General features: G+C 38.2%; 1 protein-coding gene across 1 annotated transcript; it reads left to right on the top strand.

Moving 5' to 3' along the window:
- Positions 1-865: 865 nt before the first annotated feature.
- LRIT3 (leucine rich repeat, Ig-like and transmembrane domains 3) lies at positions 866-13314 on the top strand (the record flags this gene model as incomplete). Its single annotated transcript, XM_083860802.1, has 4 exons — positions 866-981; positions 2313-2791; positions 10322-10627; positions 11631-13314. 4 exons carry the CDS (start codon positions 866-868, stop codon positions 12692-12694), a joined length of 1965 nt encoding a protein of 654 aa, XP_083716928.1. The 3' UTR covers positions 12695-13314.
- Between the last annotated feature and the right edge of the window lie 3863 nt (positions 13315-17177).

Raw genomic sequence — 17177 nt, 5'->3', positions numbered from 1 at the left:
AGCATATTTAAAGTATTTTTAAAAATTTGACTGGCAGAACCAAATTAATTTGTAGTAAAAACAGCTATTGTTTTGTAGTAGCATGTTTCTAGTGCTGTGACTGAACAGCAAATTCTGAAAATGTGAAAAATTGTACCCTAAAGCTTCACACTTGGGAGGCACATAAAACTGAGTAACTACTTACGGTAATTTCTCATCAATTCTAAGTCAATCTTATGTTTATATAGGTCTAATGTTTAATTTTCAAGAAATACCTTTGTCAGTATGAGCAATGGATTTATTCAGAGTGAAAAAGACAACTGTATAGATTTAGCTTCAACTATTATGTGTGTGCACATATGCAGTTTGGCTTTGCAGTGTAAAACTTATTTAAAGTATATGTGTATTTTTGGCAAAACCCTGTTTTTATGGGATTTTTTAAAAGCTCTGGAATCTAGGTTTCCTATTAATTTGCCATTTTCAGTATTAAAGAGAATGCCATGCAATACCCTCATGGTGTACTAGATTTCCTTCAGGAACCTTGGAATGCTTTATACACAATTTAATATATGCACTGCCTCTTAGGAGAAGAAAAGACATATTTTATTACACACTAACTTTACAATCTACATATTAAAACAAACCTTGGAACATGGTTGGGTGTGATTTGAAGCAGAGTGTGTTCTGACAGAGTAAAGAACGAGCTGGTTTAACTGATGCCATTCAGGATACATTTGAAGGTTAAGCAACTGCAGATCTCAGCTAATCTGTTGTAATCTGCTGTTACTAAATGGATGGCTACATTCACATTTGTAGCACACTGCACATGAGTGCCTGGGAATAAAGCTTTCACATTTCTTCATGTCAGTTTTTCTGGGAGGAAGCCATGTATCTATTTATTTGCTTCTACCTCCTAATGAGTTTTTTTGAAGAAGTTCGTGGTTTTTGTCCTTCACAATGCACTTGCGTTTACCATGGCAGAAGTGATGGCACTGGAACAAGGTATATATCTTATTATTTGTTATATAGGGCAATTTATAAGGAAAGGGTTTGAAGAAACTGGAGATAACATTTTCAGACATTGCTCTTATTTCTAGCATAGTTGCAATGAAGGCATATTTTACATTAGTGTTCTATGGTTAGCAGCATTCCTGAACAGGAGCAGATGGTGATTATGGCTTTGTACTTAGCAAATAGCTACTCTAAATCTTCATTTTTTTGAAGGAGGCAATTTCTTTCTGCTCCATGTCATTCAATTCCATGACTATTGCAATATCCCTTCTCTCTCTACAAACTAGTTAACTAGTGTAAGGTGATTCTGGTTTAAATAAATACAGTAGGTGTTTTTTTTTTTTTTTTTTTTGTTTTTTTTTTTTTTTTTTTTTGTTTTTTTTTTTTAATCTATAGTAAATAATGTAATTTTTGATAGTAAGGAGGTTAATTTGACATATGGTGACTTGGTATTGTTGTGTCAATTTTAGGAGATACTCTTTGTCATTGCTATTTATTGTCACAGCCTATTTGGTATAAAGCTGCATTAAGAAAAAGTAAAATAGAGGAATAATCTATAGAAAAGGGGGAGAAAATTAAGGATAGACTTATTGAAGCAGGGGACTCTTCAAGCTAGTATGTGCAAACAATATACCCCCAAAAAATTGTTTCCTGAAATAAAATAACTGAAAATACTGAGAAATCCTTGTCAGCAGAGAGTTTTTTTCATCTCTATAAAGTGAGTAATTTGTACATAGACATCAAAAAGAGGGCTAGAAAGCTCTTCTTTACTAAATTTTCTTTGGTATGTTTTCAATTTTCAGTCTATTCTGAAAGGTAAGTATAGAAAATACTTTGAATCTTCATCATACAGAAGAATTAGAAATTAGTAATATTGATTTTGAATTTTAATAATTTTAATAAGGGGGCATGCAGTTCCCACTTGAGATACATGTATGTATTATTCTGTGTACAATGGCTTCTGTCTTTCAGTTGTCAGTAGAGTGAGGGGTGGATAGAAGGTGATGCTTACATACTTCAGAATAAAGCATATCTAGGTTTCATGTGAAAGGATCAGTCCTGGTTTGTATTCTTTTAGTCTTTAGAGACTCCATGTTTGTGGAATTTGTTCGACTTTTAAATGCAGAGGACTGTTTTTGATTTCTGTGTTCTTTGTTCTGGTGGCAGTGCTGCAGAAAGTTACAGCATTTGCATTAAAACCTGAAATTCAACTTTTGATAAATAAATGCAAATATGTCTCTCTCTTTTTTTTTTTTTTTTTTTTTTTTTTTTTTTTTTTTTTTTTTTTTTTTTCTTTCTTTAAATCTTTTCCCTGTTTCTAGGTCTGTACTCTGTAATGACCCTGACATGTATGAGATCCCTGTGAATGTTCCTGTGGATACTGTAAAACTTCGTATAGAGAAAACTGTCATACGAAGGATTCCAACTGAAGCCTTTTACTACCTGGTAGATCTCAAATACCTGTGGGTCACTTACAACTGCGTGGCCAACATTGATATCAGCAGCTTCTATAACTTGAAACAACTGCATGAGCTGAGGCTGGATGGTAATCTGCTTTCAACTTTCCCTTGGGAATCCCTGGCAGAGATGCCCAACTTACGGACTCTTGATCTTCACAACAACAAGTTGACCAGCATTCCTGCTGATGCTGGCCGCTACCTGAGAAACCTCACCTACCTGGACCTATCCAGCAACAAGCTGACCACATTGCCATCAGACCTCATGGACATCTGGCCCCCCTTCTCAGGAGCTATTGTGACCAAGAACACAGACATTCTGGTGACACAGAGAGTAATCTTGGGTATGTTGAACAGCCTGTCTGTCTCATTCCTTACTAAAATATACCTGAACATTAAATTGCAAGTGAGAGCAGTTAGGGGACTAGCCTAGGATTCAGGAGAGGGGGTTTTACCCAGGTCACTCTTGTGTTTTGCTCTGTGGTCATTTATTTATTTTCTACTGGTAACAGAAAACAATAAAATGAAGATAGTGACCTCCATGCGTGTTGTTACCTCAAAGCTATAAAACTGAAGTAAAAGCTATGAGAATCCAGTTTGCAGGAATACGGGCCATTCAGTAGCTATATAAATACAGGACTTACTTTGTGTTTCTGGTGACATTTCCCTCATCTTTGTATGTGTTTGCAACTGTAAGCACGTCCATTTGTAACTGCTTTTTCCAGAGGCTCCCAAGCCAAGCGTGCAGCTAGAGCTGATGCTCATATAAAGCCTGTCCTGTGACACCATGCTGCAGATAGTGTTGGTGGCTCAAAACAGGGCAGCTCTGGTCTCCTGGGATGTCTGCTGACCTTACATTACTCTAAAGCTGGCTGATTATCCTGAAGTTTTTTGCAATTTACACATTGAATATGAGAGAGAATAGGAGTCTGATCCCTATATATTCGTGGTACTTTTTATAGTGTTTAAGGTAAGTATTTAAGAATAATTTGGTCAGACTTTGATTTTTTTCATAATTTGATCCCCTTCTCTAGTAGGCAAATTGCATCAGTTTTCTTTGTGGCATTGTGCTTTATCTGACACTTTTATGTCCACATCCTAGTCTTGCCAAGATAACCCCTTTCTCCAGTCTCAGGCTGGAACAGTTCTATCAATACTGTTCTTTTCTATCTCTGTTTACATGTAAGTGCATATTTTGATGTGTTTGTAGTGCAGCAGGTGGAAGGGAGGAAAACCAGCTGGCTGTCTCTGGCAGAAATTCTATAAGCCCTAGTGAAGGTCTGTCCAGCATTGTACTGCCCAATATTTCCAATTTCTTGATCTAAACCCTCACTATTCAGTGTCCATTTGTTCAGATGCTTTGTTTCACAGTAGAAGCTGCAGCTTGAAACTCTCATTCAGATCATATTTTATATAAGTAACTTAATAGATGCAAGTAGGCTGCATGATTTCATAGGAATGATAACTGTAGGCTTGCACCATTGAAGAGTTTTCATTATTCAGGCTTAAAAAATAAAAAAAAGAGTAAAGGCTGCAAAAGTAAGTCTGTCTCAGTACTCCTTTCCCTGTCCCCACACTGAAGACTATAGGAGGCTGTAAAGCACTGGATCTAATCTTCATGATATCATGTGAGAGTCCCAGAGGTTAATTGGTTTCCTTGTCTTATACAGCCCTCACCACTTCAGACAAAGCAAAAGGAACTAAGAAAAAAAAAATAACCCCCAACACAAAAAAAACCCCACCAAAAATCTTCACTCACACGCTCTTCTCTCTCCTTAACTCTGGGAATCGTCTGCAGGCTTCCTTGGTGCAGGCACTTTTCCAGCCTCCTGTAGTCCTGGCAAACCTTCTAGTGCCAGCATTGAGTTCTTTGAAGGCTTGGGATGTGACCCTTGGACCATTTTCTGTTGTGAACTATAACTGGCTTTTAACACAGGTGTCCAGAGAGGAACACACACTGGGTTTAAACAGAACCTTGCTTCTCTTTTTCTTTTTGCTGCTAGGTGCTAGGGGAGGCTCTGTGCAGCCTTATAGATTTGCACCTGAGAATACAAAATGCCAGGTAGTACTTTCCTTGTGTTATATTGAATAAATTTATCTTGGGTAAGCTGTGAATGTATTAGCTGAATATTTTTTTTTTCATTGACATCATAGTTTTCTGATGTGTATATCCCAATGCACACAGACAGTGCTTGCTACATAAGAAACTCTGTAGTGAACAAGAAAACATCCACTTTCTCTGGACATTAGAAAGTGCAATGCTCTTTATGTCATGGGTTATTTTGACAAGTCCTTTTAGACACCACTAAGTATTTTTGCTTGCTTTCTGATGGTCCTCCTTTCTCTACTGGGCTTGCTGGAGCCTGAGAAAGAAGTGCATCTCATAAATATTCTCCTCCTGCTCCTCTGAGCTGCAGATAGGGATCACAGAGATATGTGGTCAGGAAGGACCTAGCTTGCTGGGATACAGATCCAGAGGAGCTGAGCCATTCTGACTTACTAGTCAGTGCTGTTCTTAAAGCCTGCAGCCAGACCACCCCAGAACCTTCCCTGGTAACCTCCTCCAGTGCTTATCTATCAGGGGAGTGAGAAAGTTTCTCCTAATATCTAACCTCAATCTCCCTTATTGCAAACTAAGCTGATTACCTCTTGTCCTGCAGGGCATGGGCATACAGAAAAACTAATCACCGTCTCTTATAGTAATCTTTCATAGGTTTTCCTTCCCTGGTTGCCACCCTAACTAACTAACCGTATCATTTCTTTCACCAGCTCCTAATATAATGTGAAGGGGTTTTTTTATGGTTTTTGTTGGTTGGTTGGTTTTTGTTTGAATTGGCTTTTTGGTTTGGTTTGGTGTTTTTTTTTTTTTTTTTTTTTTTTTTTTTTTTTTTTTCATTCGTTTGGTTTTGGTATGGCTTTTTTTTGTTGTTTGTTTGGGGTTTTTGTTTGTTTGTTTATTTGTTTTTGTGTGTGTGTGTGGTACTTTTATTTTCTTTTAATTTTCTACCATAGTTACTGTTTCCCTTTGGACACCTTTAGGTTTAAAAAAACGTTTCTCTTAAAATACGATGCCCACAATTGCATGCTTTGATGCTCAAGAGTGTTTTATGTGCTCCAGCCACTCTCTGTGGGAGCATTCAGCCTGACCTGTTACCTACATGGAAACATCACTGCAACCAGAACTGTGCTGGAAGCTGGAACCCAGAGTAAATGCTGGTTTTGTCTAGTCAGGAAAACAGCAGTCAGATTCTAATTAGGGTAATCAACTATGGCTTGAGCTGTCTTCTCTCCTGGTTCTGGCAAACCAAGATCATCATGTGTATGTAATTAGCAAGATCAAAACCAGCAAGGTCCTAAACTCATATGTTTATGCAAATATATCTTTTAACAACAGGAGGCAATTTTATTTTTGGTGTCTTGACTGAGCATCAAGATGGTTGCTCATATGAGAAAGTTCAGGTTCCCCATGACTCTTATCCCCCAAGGACTCATGGAGGAGCCAAAGGCTACTTTTGCCAGAGGACTGGCATGTTAGCATCTCCTTTTTCCAGTTCATCATCTCTGTACTAAGAGGTTTGGGTTTATTAACTACTTCCCACTGCATGATGTTCCTCTCTGTACGCACTATGCTAAATGAAAGAGGGTTAGGGAATGATTCCAGGCCCTTTGGCCAGGTGGCTCACTCTGGCTCTCATCCACACAGTTTAGGGCCAGGTCTTTTTAAAGCTGACTGTTCCACACTTTGTAAGATTTAATCCTTGGTTCTCTGTGGGCTCTACAGAATGCTACAGTGACTCTCAAATGTAATTCTGGGAATGGGGGTGTTTTTTCTTCAGTCTAGACTGCCTGAAATTATGTGAGAATTGCATTGGAAATCATTCATCTGTGCTTTTGGAATATGAAATAGCAGGGGTATGTTGTATGCGTGAAGGGCTGACGGACATGCAGAATAGTTTGGAGATACAAAACCTGCTGCACGTGCTTTGGAGGAGACAACAGGATAGAGAGACCACACATCCTTGGTGTGGTCTCATCCAGGAGCAACCTCTGAAATGCCAACTGTCCCTGGACACGTCTGGCTTTGTCTTGGAAAGTGCCATTTGGAGAAGCTCAAAACAAAGCTGTGGAGTGAGCTGAAAATTAAACAGTGCAAATGACTGGGGCACTAGTGTGTGAAATCATGTGGCCCTCTTGGTTATCTCTGGAGCCATGGCCTGATACTTTGATCCAAATCACAACTAAATTTCAGCACTGGCTGCAGTACAGAGATTTACATTTCTGGCAGGACTGATGGCAGTAGAATCTTCCATATGGTGGACTCTAGTGAGTCACTGATAGCAACAGATGAGTCCAGTATTTGACAGAGGGGCAGTTATTTGAGCTCTTGCCTCTGTTGCATGCGGAGGTGCCAGAAATTTGGAATACTGCAGGTCCATGAGGCTCCCACCTGTTATGCTGGGTCATGGAGTAGATACTTCTTTTCCTGAAACTACTCTCTTAGCAATTGCCATATGGTGAAAGTGCTGTGACACAGTGTCGAAGAGGAATTTACTGTTTAGAACTGAAATGTGTAAATTCAGTTGGAAAGAGCCTGGACTAGACTGGCCCAAGCTGTGGTGAATATTTCTATCAGCCCAAAACTTGAATGTTTTTATCCTGCTATCTTGCAGCAACTGAAAATCACACAAATTATGGTCTGAGTCTGGTTACTGATTTACAAAGGAAATTTTGCTCCTAGCTAAAGTCCATATTGACACAGTCCAGGGAAATCCTGCTCACTGAGAAGACTACAAAAATGTGCATGCACAGACACACATATACATAAGTTTGCCATTGTACGTGGAAGCATACATATAAATGTGTGAGAGTAAATAGAAAACATGCTAAATCTAGACTAAAGGGTTTTAGAGCAATTTATAATTAATAATTAATATTAAAATAACACTGCATTGGTATATCGCAATGCATAAATACTTACCAATGTTTGTTTTGCCTTGGCTTGTGTTTCTTTCTCAGATCAACAAGCTGTCTTGATATTTCCACAAAAGAATCCAGGGTTTATAAAGACATTCTCTTTCCTCAGATACATGTGCCATCAGAGATTTATCATTATTTTCATTTTTGCTTCTTAAGAAATTATTTCTTTTCTTAAAGCTCCCTAATAGTTTCCATTTTCTTATCCCCCCCCTCCCGTTTTAAACTTTTTCTTTATTCTTTCATGTGTTTGTTCTCACTTCTAACATATTGTCAGCACAAGCTGTTAAAATTCAAAATGCCTCTTGTAGTTTGGAAACTAGGTTTACATTCACATTTCTGTTCTCTTCAGCACTAACTGAAGTATAATGAAATTCAGTGTTTTATTTTGCTTCCAAATCAATAGTGCTTTCATCTTTTCATTATGAGAATTCACATAACTTGGTGATTTACAATGGCAAGACATAATGTGAACACTGTCAGATATTGGCCAGACACAGATAAACTGAGGGGCTGTGCTATGGGGGCAAGGAAGGAACTCATGTAGCTGTATCTATTAGATATCTATATTAGAGTAATTCCTGCTTCTTTAGGCAGTTTCATTGGGAAGCATAATGGACGGGGGAGACAAGGTGGCTGACTGACAGAACTCTTCCTATGCCCAACACTCAGATGGTCAAACCTGTGTTCCAGGCTCGACTAAACAATCATCCAATCTAAGGACTATTCATTGTTGTTTCATCATTCCTTTTATTTTGTCAATTTCTGATACCTATTATAATGACTTTGGCATTTCTTCAGGACACTGGGAGAATATGAAAGCTGTGTATATATATTAGGAAAAGGTCCGTCACTGAAAGGGGGCTCAGGGAAGTGGTGGAGTCACCGTTTCTGGAGGTATTTAAAAGACATGTAAATGTGGTACTCAGGGTCATGGTTTAGTGCTGGACTTGGCAGTGCTGTGTTAGCAGTTGGACTTGATGGTCTTAAAGGTCTTCTCTAATGTAACCATTCTTTGGTTCTATTTCAAAGGCTTTTGAATGCTTCAAGTAGGTTAAAAACAATAATAAACCTCTTTCTTTCCTGCAGTAAATTTCTTAGCATAGTGAGGAAAATTTAAAAAAAGTGAGAAGAAAAAATTGCAAGAAAGCAAGATGAAAAGAAAATTACAGGAGTGTTGTCTCTGACTACAGAGTGTCTCTAACTGAAAAGATGAGCCCAAATAAGTACACATGTCTTGACTGAGCAGAATTTTTATAAACACAAGCTGTTGATGCACCTAGATATAGAAAACACTTGGATAGTCTCTTCTCTCCTTATGAATGTATGTGTGAAGTTCACAGGTGAAATTTCTATGTTTTGTAGATTTTTTTTGAGGAAAAGCAGTTGCTGAATACTTTCCTTTGACTTCTCCTTCTCTGGTCCCACAAACAATAAGTAGTGGATAGATGTAAAATCTCTTCTGTCTGGAAGGGGTGAAATTGGATTGTGATGTCAAAGTCACAGAATCTCTTCAGGTCAAGTCTTGTTTTAAAGAGCAGGGATTAATTTGGGTTTACTGCAGTTTTAACCAATCACTACCATTGCTCTTAAAATAACCTAATCTTAGTCTGGTGATAAAAGGAAGAAGTAGTTAGTTATTCATGTATTCTTTCATCTGAAGGTTTTTTCCAGAGCAACCCCTCATTTTTCCAATAGCTGTTTTGATAATTCTTAACCATACACTCTGAAAAATATTTGCAGGTGTTTAGGGCTTTTTTTCTTTCAATACTGGTATGACTCATATGATTGTTTATTGTACTCATCAGTAAATTCAGTAGTGAGAGGCCCTTGCATACCATCCCTTATTTCAGACCATAAGTTTTGTTTATTAGTAGTACTTGGAGAAAATTAGAAAGGCATATTCAAAAGTCCAATAAGAAAATTCTTGAACTCCTGAGTGATGTGCTGTGGTATATTTTACCTGGTGAAGCCACTGTTGCTCTATGAAAGTCAACATAGTGGAGTAATCAATACCAGCTGAGGATTTAGACTGATATTTCTCAGAAATGGCTATTCTCTCCCAACATCATAAGTTCACAAAGATGGAAAAGCTCCTAATTCATAGACTGGAACCAAGAAGCAAATGTAATTGGCTCTGACAGAAGAGAGAAAGGGTTCTTGTGTGCTATCATAAAAATACTGTAGTCATTACGGTGCTTTGTGGTCCTTCCTATTTTCTACTCTTTTGATATTCTTCTTGAATATATTTCAGGGGCTTTAGTGAAGCCAGCTTCTAACAATATTGGTGTAGTTCAGAGCCAGATAAAAATTCTGTTGACCTAAAGCTTTTTCTCCTTAGCTTTTATCCCTTTTTCTCAAGGGGCAGAGATGTTGGTGTAAGTGCTAAACCCTTAAATCATTGTGTTCTCTTCAAGCATTGAAAAAAGGGTCAGAGAAGGTCAAACTGTAAGAACCCAAAGAAGGACTAAGCAGAGGAGAGTGACATGAAGCAATAGCCCTGAGAAGCTGTCTTTCCAGGAGGCACAGACAGGGGAAAATGTATCATCAGTCTTAAGACATCTTTTCAAAGTGGTTTTAAATGTGGTGGATAAATAGCAAAGTTAAGCACAGGTAATGCCAGCACGTCACTATGCCTCTGTAAACTTCTGTGAAGAAGAGGTTTAACTTAATAAACATTCATACTGTTCTCCCTAACCTCTGAAAATATTCCCCCAATCAGCTGAACAAAATCAGCTGAACAAAAACCACGAGTTGAAAGAGAAAAGATTAACTCAGAATAGGTCCAGGGTTGTCCTTGATGGTACTTGGTGGTAGTCATGTGTCATACTGTAATCACAATATCCATATATTGACTGACAACATTTTTTTTTCTTTCTCTGCTTCCCTCCTTGCCTCAGGTTTTCAGGACAACCCATGGTTTTGTGACTGTCGCATTTCAAAGCTAATTGAATTTTCTAAAATTGTGGACACCTCCGTTGTACTTCTTGATCCATTGGTTTCATGCAGTGGACCTGAGAGCCTGGCAGGAATCTTGTTCCAGAGAGCTGAGTTAGAGCAGTGTCTTAAACCGTCTGTGATGACCTCAGCAACAAAAATCACCTCCCCACTGGGCAGCAATGTCCTGCTACGCTGTGACGCCACGGGGTACCCAACACCACAGCTCACTTGGAATAGGTCAGACAATAATCCAGTGAACTATACAGGTATAACTGCTCTTTTATAGGAAATGGGAGGGCCAAAAATTATTGGGTTGCTTGTGCTTTGAAATCATTCTAATGAGTAACCATGGACCATGTATTGTGTCAAGCTGGCAATCAAATCTGTGCAACAGCTGTTATGAAATTCTCTGTCTAGTTCTCGGTCTTAACAGGTCCAGCAGACTGTTTTGATTCTGGATGTGATCTGTTGAAAAACAATGTGTGTAGAAGGGAAAAATGGATGAAGTGGGGCGAGGATAAAGCAAAATGGAGTTTGGGTTAGTTGGACTCTAACTCAGAAGCTAGAAAGTAGAAAGGAGAATTTTTTTACTTGACCCTCTGTTTGAAAATGTTCCTGTTAAAAAAGCCAATGAGGCCATAACTGAACGACTTAAAACTCAGCATTGTAAACACAACATTTTCCAAATTCATGATTTTTGTGTGGAAATGATGCAAGGCTATAATTGTCTTACATTGTTCTAGCTGCTATGAAAGATACTTACGGAGTTACTTAAATGTAAAAAATGCTACTTGCTAATGCCAAATATTTTCCAGTTCTCATAGCTCTGATGAAGGTAGGAGAACTGCAATATCTTAGGACAAAGGTAATTTCCAATAGCATTTTAAATGGGTAGCATGGTAAGTGTCACAGGAAGTATTTAAGAGTCAATAGCAGCTTTAAGACATTTGGTTTCACTTTACGTGGTTTTGTTTTTCTTAGTGAAACTGCAAACTGTATTCTAATTACTCCAGACATTTATTTCCATTTCGACCCATGCTGAGAACTTTTATTCAATGATAGATTATGGCTGGGAATTCCATAGTTTGTTTTGGAAATTTAGTTTGGGTTTGGTTTTTTTCTGTTGTTGTGCTTTTTTGCCTGCTTCTGTTTAATTTTTAAAATTGTCATATATGTGATTCTTTCTGGCAGAAAGGGAAGGAGTCTAGTAAAGTTTACTTCCTCTTTGCTTTCCATTCATAATGTTTTACTCTTTCCATTTCCCCATAGTAATTCAAGAAACTCCTGGAGAGGGTGTCAGATGGTCCATAATGAGCCTGACAGGAATTTCATACAAGGACGCAGGAGAATACAGATGTAAAGCCAAGAACTTGGCAGGAATGTCAGAAGCTGCTGTGACTGTCACAGTGGTTGGCGTAGTTACTACAACTGTGTCACCACAGAAGTATGGGAGGAAGCCAGAGGCTGAGAGGCAGAATACAACTCAGGAGGAATCCAAGCAGGAACCTGAGAGGACAACCACACCTATTCCCACCGCACAGACCACTACAGCTCTGGTTAGCACTGAAAGATCCACCAGTGTGACATTTACTGACAAAAAGCAATCCAGGCTCATATTAGATGGAAAGAAAGTTTCAAAGGGAGCGACTAATGGAAACAAAAAGCAGGTTGGAGATTTAAGCAAGAAAGGTGAAAATACCCCATTGAATACAGCAGGTATGGCTGAGCAAAATGTTACTGTGAAGAACCTAAGAGTGATCAGTGAAACTGATGAAAGAGTGACCTTAACTTGGAAAACTGTCAATGCCACGGGCAATTCCGCTGTGACTGTGCTATACTCCAAGTATGGTGAGAAAGATATGTTGCCTCTCAGCACTGATTCTAACAAAAACAAAGTCACAATCGATGGTTTGCAACCTAGTACTCAATATATGGCATGTGTGTCACCCAAAGGCGTGCCACCTACAAAAGAGCAGTGTGTTGTTTTCTCCACTGATGGGTTAAATGATGAAAGCACCTCTGAGTTTTCTATTCTGATAGTGGCCAGCAGTGCAGGATGCGTGGTTGTTTTACCTTTGATATTTTTCTTACTCTACAAAGTTTTAAAACTTCATTTGAAACCAAAATCTGCAAAGGAAGCTGAACTCGCAAAAGAGACTTATGTGCAATTTGAAACTCTGTCGCTGAAACCTCGAACACTGAGTGCAGGAGACCAGCTCTGGGCACGAAGGTACACAGATGAGTCAGAAAGACTTCTCCTTTGCTCTAGGTCAAGCATGGATTCTCAAATGACCTTCAAAAGTGAGGGCTCCAGGTCTGAGTATCTGTGCTGAGCATGGGTGAGGGTGGAGATGAAGTAAATAATAGATAAAATTAATACAGAGTGGTGATGCTGCATCTGGAAGCAGGTTGATGCTAGATGGTGGTCAGAATACATTACCTGGTGTAATAGTCTTACTGGATGGTGGTGGGTAGGAGGGAGAAGAAAAAAGTTGCCTGGTTTTTTTTTTTCTTTTTTTTTTTTTTAATGTTTGTGATTTTTGATGATGTTCTTCCAAAGAAATTATGTTCTTCCAAAGAAAAATACAGCATGAAATGGTTCCATGGTTAAAGATATTTTATGGTTTTATTAAAACATTCTGTCTTCTCTTCTGTCATTTTACCACATGATCTGCTAGTGACATGTATCAAACATGAATCACAATCTTCTTGAAAGCATTGTACTTCAACATAATAGGAAAACAGTTTAAACTACTTGTATTGTGATCAAAACTTTATTTGAATATACAAGTTTTCTGACATCAGCTTGTGCTTTGAGGTGTCATACAGCTGTTTGTACAGTATCTTGGGTTGAAGTATTCTCAGGCCAGTCAAGAAGTCACCGTTTATGGACTCTTGAGAAGTACAATACTCATCGTATTGTAATTTTGCAGATGTTATTGCAAAGGGCAAAGAAGCTTCTTTAGTGTCCTGAAGCTCAGGTAAGATGATTAACTCTGAGAGACACTAGATAATTATGTTAACATACATCAGATGATCTCATTGCAAAATCTCAGCCTTAGAATTTACTTGGCTATGTCTGTCTATATACCTCAATTTCAGAAATCTTTTTACTGAAAATTCTGTGGTAGTGTAATGCACACTCTTATATGTCAACATATTACACAGATATTGCACAATATATACTACACTGCAGTAATATAGTACCTTTTGATATACAGTAAGAGGAGATTTTGTCCTCAGGGCATGTTGGATGTGAAGTTTAATGAACATAGTGAGTGTTAATTGTGAGTGGGCTTCCCAATGTTTAAAAAGCAAGAATTAATAGTAACGATTACTTCAGAATTGTCTGATAATGATAATAATGAATAGTCTATTCTGAGGCTGGTTTTTTAATGCCTGAAGTAAATAAGAGGACTTTTGTTGTTCAAGGTTCAGATATTATGTTTGGAAGTATGTATGAATTGTGAGCCACAGGTTTTCCTGAAAATTACAGCTGTGTTGTTTTCTTGGACCTTTCTATGCCTAGAGGAACTGTTTGTTTTGCTAGGAAATTGGGAATTGACATTTTTGAGAGGGAGAAATATTACTCAAAGCTACAAACCAAAGCTTAGTTTGTCAGCTACAAAACAGTAGTATTTCTCATTGTCAGTAATGCAGGATGAAATTTTGCCTGCTGGAATGCTGATGAGTTTATCTTGAAAGGCATAGCTTGGTGAGAGGTGTCAAAAACCTTCCGACACAAAATCATGGCAGGAAATGAACATAGTGAAAAATGTCTGTAGCACCTACACCATGGTGTCCAGTGACCAGGATTAGTAGAATGAGTATTTGAGACTATGGGAGCTGTAATAAAAGAAGCAAGTGAGACATTAGAAAGTGCAAAATTAGCTTGCCTGCTTAGAATTACCCTTGGTGTTCCTCTCTGTTTTACAAGTTTGTGTGGTTAAAAATCAGTCTTTCTTCTTTTTCCATGAATAATTTTGATTGCAGTGAAGACGGTTTTAGATTTCTAAGCCATTCTACTTTTCTTTCTTTTTTTTTTTTTTTTAATTTGGTTTTTTTTAGGGAAAAATTCTCTGTGTGTCAAAACCAAGATTCATCTGATATGTTAATGACAAACCAAGTTTGAAAAGGACTTGAAGTGTTACAATATTTGCCTTCTATTTTCGTGATAGAAAGTATAATTGGTAGTTGTTGAAGGTGTTTCCAATTAAAAACACCATGTTTTTCATTCATGAGAACAATTGTTTTAAATTTTCTTTTTTTCCTGAAGAGTATTTGATTTCACATTTCAAAGCTCTAAATCTAGTTCTGGAGTTCAGAAGTGATGTCAACTGACTTGTAGGTGATACATCAACATATTGAACTGAGGTGGTGCACAGTTCATTGGAGAGAGCTCACTTGTGAACATTAAACCTTCTGGTTTGACTAATCCTTGTGGAATTAGTGTGTACTAAAGTTAGAAATTAATCTCTGGCCACATGGGCTATCAGTATACCAAAGATGAAATTTACTATCAAGAGCATATTCTTTCAAGAAAACACACTATACATGAATTTTTCCATGATTCTTGACAAAAAAGAGTTGCATAATCCAGACACGCTTCTGTAACTCATGTCAGAACACCAAATGTGCTGGGGAATTTTGGCAGGAATTTGACACAAAGGGCAAATCACACAATAAAGACGTTGGTACTGTATCACCCAGGATTGGTTTAATAAAAAGCTGAAGAAATACTTTGCTAACAGATGTAATTTTTAATATTGTAAATTGTTAACGATGGAATCATTGTGAGATAGATTTTGTCACCTATAATCGTTTGTACAGTGTCTTCTGAAATGCAATACTGGATCAAGCATCAGTAAGAACAGCGATGACTACAACGTTTGCAAGAGAATTTGGAGAGGATTTGACCTGTGTTTATGTATTGCCTTTCATATATTTTACACTGAATTCATCCTGCTTTTCACCAAAAACATTAGACCTCTTTTTATACATTACTTACAATGGCTGTGTCAAAACAAGATGACTAATGAAATAACTGAGTAATGTGAGCTGAATTCTAAGTAAATCTCATTTTTACTTAGAGTTTTAGTGGGTGTTAGTACTTACCATGTTAAACCATAATCTTGGCTTCAATGTGCACTTACTAAGCTGAACCTAAGGCATCTGTGCATCTATTTTAGTCCTTGCCATTGCTCACAGTGGCAATTATATTCCTTGCACCATCATAAGATTCTCATATTTTTCTCAAGAAGGGAATTAAGAGAGAAAACTCTTTCATGTGTAACATGAAAATGTCTGTAATAGCAAAACCATTCACACTTGGACTATGTCTAGGAGGCTAAACAAAGGACATTTCAAACTCAATACCTTTTCAAAGATGTAAGTAAAATAGACTTTGTTTTCATGTGAAAATAAAAAAATGTTTTTATACAAGATGGTGTTTTGCCTGATCCTTTTGTCTTTGTTTATATATTTAGACAATATCTTATGAGTGCATCTGTGGGGACATGTTGTGGTTTGAAAGCAAAACGAATGAGAGGCTCCAAGTCAGAGATATAATTTAATAAGAAGAATGGTAAAAAGGTAAAAGTAAAATAAATACAATAACACGAAGGATCACTGACAGAGTCAGAATACAACCTGAGCAGGATGGTGGAAGCAGTCCAGGTGAGGTGCTCTTCCTGAAGCAGTGATCCTGTAGAAAGGTCTGGCAACCCCGCTCCTCTGGGAATCCAGTGGATAAGTGCCCTTGCACTGTCCCACATACCAGCTTATATCCAGGTGAGAAAGCTTGGCTCCTCCCCCTGGGAAGAGCATCTCACAATAGCATGAGAAGTGTGAAATGGGTCCTTGATGGCCCATTAACAGAGATAACCCCTGGAGGGAGTTACCTGTGACTCATGGGCCATTAGCAGAAGACACCCCAAAAGTCATTAGCAGAAGAGACCCCAAAGGTGTTAATGGGCCATTAGCAGGAAACACTCTCAAAGGCCATTAGCAGAAGCGGCAGGGGGCTTGGGAAAACACTAGCCCACCTGGTTTCAACAGTTCATGAAGATGGTGATAGAATAAATACTTTATGTACGTCCTACACTGCAACCCAGGACAGGACAAAAGGAAGTCTGAAAAGAAATGAGAGAAAATACAGAAAGAAGGCTGAGGAGCAACAAAAGGGTGATATCCTAGACAATTCTGTGACTGTGTGCCACAATGTCTTTTGCTTGCAATTCTGCAATGTAAGAATGTCTGCAAATGCCCCAGGGGTGCTGGGCCATCTGCAGACAGGTAGCTGTGAAATGAAGGATGAAGATACTGCTAGATTTTTGCAATGATTGGAGCTCTACACATGGCCAGATTTGACAAGGTGGGGGCAGCTATAAAGATGGCGTGTGGAACAATGGCACTGGGTGAATTTGAAGAATGCACTTGAGGCTGGTCTTGAAGTCTGCCTGTGCCCCAGTGAAAGTTGTGAGAGGTTTTTGGAGTCCACTGCCTTTAAGCTGAAAAGGGATGAACAAGTAGCTTATGAGTTTATTGCAAGAAAGAGAGGCATGCATCAGCAACTGTTCTGGAGAGGCTCTGAAACCAAGATACAATATACTAAAATCATCCATCTTGATCTACGATTTTCTTTTAAAAACAATCAGTTTGTAATATTTGTGGCTGGGAGGTAAACACAAACTTGAATCTTCTCCATGACCACACATGAAATTTCAAAAGGAACCTTTTTAAAATTATCTAACTCTATGTAAATTGGAAACCAGCTGACCTGGATGCCTTCTCTCACAGAATTCATTTCATTGTTCT

The sequence above is a fragment of the Zosterops lateralis genome (genome assembly GCF_965231275.1).
Source record: "Zosterops lateralis genome assembly, chromosome: 5".
Lineage (NCBI taxonomy): Eukaryota > Metazoa > Chordata > Aves > Passeriformes > Zosteropidae > Zosterops > Zosterops lateralis.
This window is presented reverse-complemented; position numbering and strand designations above follow the sequence as displayed.